General features: G+C 39.1%; 1 protein-coding gene across 1 annotated transcript; it reads left to right on the forward strand.

Moving 5' to 3' along the window:
- The first annotated feature begins 271 nt into the window (after positions 1–271).
- Positions 272–2,206, forward strand: LOC139723434 (uncharacterized). Its single transcript, XM_071634678.1, has one exon. The coding sequence runs from the start codon at positions 272–274 to the stop codon at positions 2,204–2,206; it is 1,935 nt and encodes a 644-aa protein (XP_071490779.1).
- Positions 2,207–8,342: the final 6,136 nt, after the last annotated feature.

Consider the following 8,342-nt stretch of genomic DNA (forward strand, 5'->3'; position numbering starts at 1 on the left):
AGGCTTGACATTCGTTCCTAAACGGAAATCTGTGAATGATTTCGAGGTGCGACGTGACTTCGAGAGCTTCGCACGTCGTCTGCGGCTAAAAGCACACTTTGCTCATAAGAATAGTGAAACTGATCAAGCTGACCGTGGAACAAATGACTCAGCAGATCTTACCCAACAACCATCATGTCCATCGTTTGAATCTCTACAACCGAAGCGTTCTACTTGGACTCCATCTGAAGGTGAGAACCCCAATCTCGATCGCTTTATCAGTAAATGTAGGATGGATGTCAACAACGTACACTCATCCTGTACTCAGTCTCGATCTAACATCACTGAGAAGGAAGAAAAAGCGCTCAAGTCCCTGAGGAAGAACACCAACTACATCATAAAACCGGCCGACAAAGGAGGAGCCGTCGTCGTATGGCGACGTGACTTATACATCGCCGAGGCTGAGCGTCAACTAAACAATCCAACTTTCTATGAAAAGGTAGACAGGGATCCAACAAGCGATCATAACCAGATCGTTAAAGACACAGTTACGGATCTTATCAGGAGTAACGCTCTCCCATCATCGGCATCGAACCTTTGTCAAAAGTCCCCTCGCGTTCCAACCTTCTACCTTCTTCCTAAAATCCACAAAGAGGGAAACCCCGGCAGACCAATAGTTTCTACCATAGGATGCCCGACGGAGCTGATAAGCCAATACCTAGATGGCATACTCTCCCCTCTTGTTGCACAGCTGGATACATACGTGAAGGACTCTTCGGACGCCCTCCGTATCTTTGAAACTCTGAAGCTCTCAGCACAAGGCCCCCAATATCTGTTTACCATGGATGTTTCTTCTCTCTACACTAATATCCCTCAGAAGGAGGGCCTACAGGCAATACAGCATTTCTTGCAGAAGTTCCCGTCTCCTGACCGGCCAGATGACACCACCATCCTGCGTCTTGCGGAGCTAGTGCTGGGACTTTCCACCTTCCAGTTCAATGGAAATTTCTACCATCAGAAGAAGGGAGTTGCCATGGGAACTAAAATGGGCCCTTCGTACGCCTGCCTTTTCATAGGCTTCATCGAGGAGCAAATTATAAGGAGTTTCCAAGGCCCCAAACCGCTGCTTCTAAAGAGGTACATCGACGACTACGTCGGAGTTGCATCCTGCTCCCTCGAACACCTGAATGAGCTGATCAACCACTTCAACAACTTCCATAACTCACTGAAATTCACACATGAAATTTCCGCTGACTCGATCGCATTCCTGGACATTGAACTCAGCCTAGAAGGAGATCGAATAAAGACAAGCGTACACTACAAGCCTACTGATGCGCATTGCTATCTGAACTACTCATCATCTCACCCACCCAGCTGCAAACGCTCAATACCGTTCTCCCAACTCACTAGACTCCGCCGTCTCTGCAGTGATGATGAAGACTTCCAACAGAAATCGCATGAAATGGCCGGTTTCTTTGAACGGCGTGGCTACCCTGAACAGGTTGTCAAGAAGGCGACAAGAAAAGTGTCTAGCTTGAGCCGGCAAGAAGCCCTGGAACCGAGGAGACAATGTAACAGCGACAGAGTACCACTAGTGTTGACATATCACCCATCAACGCAAAAGCTCGTTTCTACCATTATGGACAACACACACATCTTACAGGAAGATGCATCCACCAAGGAAATCTTCAAAGAGCCTCCTCTCGTAGCATACAAGAAGGACCTGAGTCTACGGGATCTGTTGGTCCACACGGGGTTGAAGGTCCAGGCACATTCAGAAGCAGATTTGGAATGCGGTACCCATCCCTGTGGAAGGAGAAGGTGCAACACATGTAGCCATGTGGATAGGGCAGCACACATCAAAGGTCCTAAATACACCTGGGTTGTTCGCGATCGGTTCACCTGTACCGTTGAGAATGTGGTCTACGCGATCACTTGTACAGCCTGCCACAAGATCTACATAGGTGAGACGAAACGGAGACTAGCAGACCGCGCAACCGAACACCTCCGATCAGTAAAGCTCAATACACCGGGACTTCCAGTGGCCCAGCACTTCAACCGGCCCGGGCACACCATTAACCACCTGAAGATCGGTGTAATGACGACCTGTCATAATGGCCCAGACGAAATCCGCAAACTACGAGAAGAGCAACTAATCTATCGCCTCGGCTGCCTTCACCCCAATGGACTGAATGTTTCTTTCCGTTCTTTCTCCGTTAGGGAATAATCCTTCTTTTTTTATCTTCGTTTCCTTCTCCCTCTCTCTCTTTCTCTCTCTCTCTCATCTGCAATTTTCTACCTCCTTGCTTTGTGACGTGCTTTCTCTTTGTTCTTTGTGACGTCCTATTTTGTACGCTTCTTGTATTTTCCTTACCTTCCTAGTTTTCTTTGTGACGTCCTACCTTGTGCGCTATTTGTCTATGTGCGCCCTTGTGCGCTTTTTGTGTTTGTGCGCATCTTGTTATGGACGCGCTACCATCACAGTGACGACGCATCTTTTATTTTGATCTGCTTCAAAATAAAGTGTCAAATGTATTGACTTGACAAAGCCCTACGGGCGAAAATTCGTGAAATTTACGTCTTCAACGGAGTTTATATTGACCTACTGTTGTGAATCTATATATATATATATATATATATATATATATATATATATTTAAATTATATGTCACATCCGATCATAAATCCCTATACTCCGTACAAAATGCATGGAATGGATACATAATACGAAATGGTGCCGTTGGAGGTATCTTTTTTTAAAAGCAGTATAGCAATACATCTGGTCAGATGTTTAATTGAGAATTTTTTAAATAATTGCTCTTTTTGAATACAGGTATAAATGCAGGTCCAAACCCCCAACTGGCTTATTGGACACAAATATTACTTGATTATGATTCTTGAAAAAACACTCGTCTGCATTTCCAGAGAGAAAGAGATCAAAATGTCGCATAATGATCTAAGATGTTCGTTTTGAATGTCGGGATAGAGATGAAAAAGGTTTAGGGGTTGGTTCAATAAAAGATGATTATTAATGAGTAAGAAGCAGCAATCTTGAAGACAGTTTGTTTGTTTGTTTGTTTGTTTGTTTGTTTGTTTTTATTAGTCACATAGTTTAAGTCCTCCATTAGTCCAGAGGTTGTATATCAGAGAGGCAGTAGGGATATGAAAAGTGATATAAGCAGAACAATTCAAAGGCACAGAAAAAAAAACAATCAAAACGTTGAGATAATACATCTTAACCGTGAAACAAAACGTAATTAAACAATGATAAACATACTATGAAGAGTAAAATAAATAGCAATTTACAGTTGTTTGAGGCGCTTGCCTTCGCGTCATTAAAAAAAAAAAAAAAAAAAAACGAACTCTTCAATATCAACTACCACGTTGTGTGCTACATGTAATAAAAAAGTTTATGCTGCCTAGTACTCGAATGTCTTCAGTTAGATTATTGATAATCGTATACACCGGACGTGAGTATAGATACATTCATGTTTCTTGAAATCTATTATGGGTGTATTTCAGTTTCATGTGGCTTTAGAAAAAGTGCTAATTCACAATTCAAAGTTGCTTGATAGATTTTGATATCGACAGCAAACAGTAAAAAATATGTTCTTTTATCTCTTAGCAATAAATCAAGAAAAAGTATATTAGAGGATATTTTGATACTTGCCAATTTTGATTGCAATGAATTGACAAATGATAACCTTTATCCAATTATTTTCTATAAAAGTGGGGCTCTCCATGTCACTGGAGAGAAGGACCTGTAGGTCTTGAAGACATTACTGGGTAAATATAAAATTGAAACAAACTCCTATATCTGTGAGAGCTTCGGTTATCAATACGAGGTGTGGAAAGATTTTCAAAGGACCTCGAAGGGTCCTGTGCTCTGTGAGCCAAGTCCTCAACAATTGGAGCCCAGCGAGCCCTCGTGAAAATTATGACAATTCTAAGCTAGGGTAATGCATTGGATGGCTTGTATATTGACGAATATCCTTTCAATGGTCACTAAGAACACCTATAAAAATATGACATACCAACGCATTTAAAGACACATATTCAAATTCAAATTGAAATTTACTTTCATTTCCGTCTTATAAACAAAGAAAATTAAAATATACAATGTATATATCATTTCTAATAATTGCAAAAACGTCAATTTGAATTCAATTCAATTTGAATTTGAATTTGGAAACACATATAATTCTGACAACGTTTCAATTTACCTACATTGAATCCAGCTGACACCATCCCAATTGCCAATGAGCGATGCTTATCTGGGAAGTAGCCAATTGGACAGTTGATAGCACAGCATACAAGAAAACTACATCCTACTCCATAGAGACAGCTATAGGAAAAGTATATGATGGAGATGCTGTCGGCGAATGAAGTCGTAATCGAGGCAACGACGCAGAAGGTGACGCCCACGCAGAGAGCCAGACGGTATCCTATTTTGGTGGTCAGCGGTGAGGTGATTAGACACGCCACCTTAGCCATCCCAAACGAAGATGTTCCAACATAGCCTGAAAAGATATCACAAGGTTAGCCTACTATTCGCAAAAATATGCCAAAGAAATTGCGCAGTTAGCATGTGGTTTACATTTGTTTCTCCCTGATACTACCATGCTAAGCAATTTGATACTAGTATTTTGTGTGTATGTGCGTGTGTGTGTGTGTTTTTCAACTATTTATACATTAAAAAGATTGATGTTCAGTTCATCTACAAACATTGGAAGGTGTAAATCTGACCAGATGGACAAACTCAGCAAGACGTCTTGATGATGAAAGCTGTACGGACCATAGACTAGATCTGAACGAAAAAAAAAAAAAATGTGTATATGTCTTGCTCCATCTTTCTGATGCAGGCTGATTGTTGCACAATATCCAACCTCTATTAACTCTTCTAAAACGCTGCACACACTCACACAAACACACACAAACAATGACAAAAACACACAAGATTACAAATGTTTCCCTTCAAAAATCCCTGTAGAAAATTCTTCATATTTTTTTTCAACCAATAATTGTTGTTGAATTTCCAATCAATGCAGAAAGGCTTATTTCTCAAGCTGCAGCATGCTGAATTGTTGTCACTTGTGATTCTTCATAATCTAAAAGTCACGTTCACGACACACTGTCAGAGCATGGGGCTACGAGTTGCTAAATAGTCAGAGAGTATTTATTATGCTGGTGAGAATGGGGATTATTTTACTGGTTTCTCATTTCATTTCATTTTATTCCTTTATTTAAGCACGGCACATGGCACTTCAGTCCGGAGACGGTTCTTCTGCAGGTCCGTTTCTTTATAACATGCTTCTGCCTTTCTTTCTTGTTGAACATGGTGGAGAAGTTACAGAAACAATAAAAGGCTTTATCTCTGTCATCTTTACTCGATGTAGTCTTTTGCAAAGGCAGCTCGCAATGGACTCGCACGCACACAGTGATTGGATAGGAGCGAGCTCGCGCGCTGTATATGCGAGTCCAATACTCTCTGTGTGCATGTCATCAATTAATTATAGCGAACTGCCTTTGCAAAAGGCTATACTCGATGGCCCTTTTTATCTGTGATCAGCTCAGTCATACTGGTGATAAAAACACATAAAAAGTAACGGTTACAGCTCGTTATTCCGAAGGTTCGTTATTCCAAAGGCTCTTTATTCCTAAGATTCGTTGTTCCGAAGGTTCATTGTTCCGAATTTTATTTTCGGATTAACCAAATTTCGGAATAACGAACCTTCGGAATAACGCCACAAATATTCGGATTAACGAACCCTTTTTCATTTTCGGATTAACGAACTTCTAGGTATAGGGAATTAGCGTGTTTCGGATTAACGACCCTTCGGAATAACGACCCTTCGTAATAGCGAACCTTCGGAATAACGAACAGCACCCAAAGTAACATTCGATCTTTACCCGTTTCGCTGACCCCAATACCGAATTCCTCCATTAGGGATTCCATGAGGAGGCCAAAGGAATATAGAAGGCCGTGGGAGACGGTAAGGAGCATGGATGCCGCAATGACCACCACCCAACCCCGCTTGGCTTTGGCTCTAGTCCTCAAGGTGGTCAGAAAATCCATGTTTTCCCGTTGACAAGATACCGCACAGGGTCTGTACCTGCAATGAGAATGTCTTTCTTCATCAAAGACGTCAGTGAAAATAATAATAAGTTACGGTTCAGTAAAAAGCAGAACGAAATCAGAAAAGAACTGAAATAAAAATGAAATCCATCTATCTGAATTCAAACAATCTGAAGTTATCTCACATGATAGTGTAGCTACTGACATTTTGAAAAAAAAAATGCATATTTTCATGGGCCGGTGAGCTTACCTTATTGGGGGATCCTTGAGAATCGCAAATCACCTTCCTATTTTGTATGCATGCTTTATTTGTTTCTTTCTTTAGAACATCGTTCTGCCTTTCTCTGTATGATTTCATGTATGTAAAATGCAATATGAAGATCATATTGGAAAATGAATGTAGGCCTATCACGAACCAGAACTTGTACTTGAATGTAAAAACATTTCAATCTTCATGTAACATTTGCCGTACATGCAATAACTTTTAACTCTACATGTAATATCGACAGTGAATTAGGGACAAGGTCAAAAATTTGTAGTTCTGTATGTTGAGAAAAATGTGCCACATCACCAATGGATTACCCCAGAATGTGATGCTAACATTTTTACAAGCAAAGTCGTTTCATGAAATAGAAACGTCATGCATATGCGCCATCAAAGGGTCAAAGGTCGAAAATCTATATATCTGTATCTTAAAAAGAATGTATATGTATTAATATACATATATGATTTCTATATGACACAATATGTCTATACATTCGGATATGTATATATATATATATATATATAGAGAGAGAGAGAGAGAGAGAGAGAGAGAGGAATTGCCCCCCATATCTTGCACACATTTTAATCCTGTCATAAGGAACATGTCATGAAATAAGAACTTCTTACTTATGCGCCATTTTGGCTATACAAATTGGGGTTAAAGGTGGAAACTTTAAATTTGTATCTGAGATGATACTTGTGCCCTGTCGCCCCCATGTTCAAGCTCTTCCATATTATACAGCGCATGTTATGCTCTCATATGACTAGACAATATCATATGAATTGTTTTTTTTTCATAAACTAGCCGCTCTTACCTACATAGACGCTATCTTAACTATATAATTAAATTTGGCCCAATGCCAACTTGAGTGTGTCGTACTTGTCGTACTAGCCGCTCTTACCTATAGACGCTATCTTATCTGTATAATTGAAATTTGGAACAATGCCAACTTGAGTGTGTCGCACTTGTTTGAGATTCTTATTCGATTCAAAATTGCTTTTGCTTCATTTTGATGACGCCATAACTGTGATAAATGAATAGAATTGAACGTTGTAAAATATGATCATTTTATGTTACCTCCAATGTATTTTTTAATTCGATTTGACATCACTTTGTTCAATAAGCAGCATCTGACTTACGCTTGATTGACTCATTACATTTCATTTCATTTATTTTCCACATCCTGATAAAAAGCATTTACAAAAAAATACAGGAATGATACATACACAGTAGGACATTGCAACAATACAAGAAAAATAAGTCCAACTTACAAGGATTTTACAACAGACAAACACAACATAAAAGCAGCTATTTCAGTTTGTGGGGGATCAACATAGACCGTTGGTCTTTCTATGGCTGATTACAAGTGTTACAGCAAAGAATAGTTACATTGATGCAATACACACAAGAAAAACTATACTACAAAAGTGCACAATACATATAGGAAGGCAAGAGTAATCAAAGTGTGGTGCTTGTACACTGCATAAGACTTCAAATCTATGATATATCTTTATAAACAAGGAATGATTTGTATCTTTACAATTTAAATTTACAATTAAAATTTGGGATATACAATCTATTCATCTGTCTAGTATTATATTTATTCTTATTTTCATTTATACTCCTTTTATGTTTAAAGATGTTGTACACTTAACCAGCGATCCCATTTCATGCATCGACTGGATCACCTAATTTATCATCGTGACAATGATTTTCTGATTATTTTAAGGGTCCTATTATTTCACTCAGGGTTTAACACTAATTGAGTAATTACAATTTTAAAGGAGTATCTCCAATTATTACACTCAAGGTCAATAATCATTGCTTTTAAGGCTGACGTTCTAAAACTTAGCATCGATATTGTACAGAACATTTTTTTGAATATAATATCGACCCTAAGTATTTTACATTTAAACCCTCAGTGTAATAATCTAGCCAAGCTGAACTAAATAACAATAAATTTTAGAACTAAAAGGGTAGCTCAAAGCCCAAACGTAATAGCGATCAAACATGTAATAACCT

Source organism: Diadema antillarum, unplaced genomic scaffold, assembly GCF_040938485.1.
Source record: "Diadema antillarum isolate AM-2024a unplaced genomic scaffold, OU_Dant_1.0 scf00000191, whole genome shotgun sequence".
Classification (NCBI taxonomy): Eukaryota; Metazoa; Echinodermata; class Echinoidea; order Diadematoida; family Diadematidae; genus Diadema; species Diadema antillarum.

Excerpts from the sequence above, each read along its gene's own strand:
- LOC139723434 (XM_071634678.1), top strand. The coding sequence starts at position 272 with ATGGATGTCAACAACGTACACTCATCCTGTACTCAGTCTCGATCTAAC.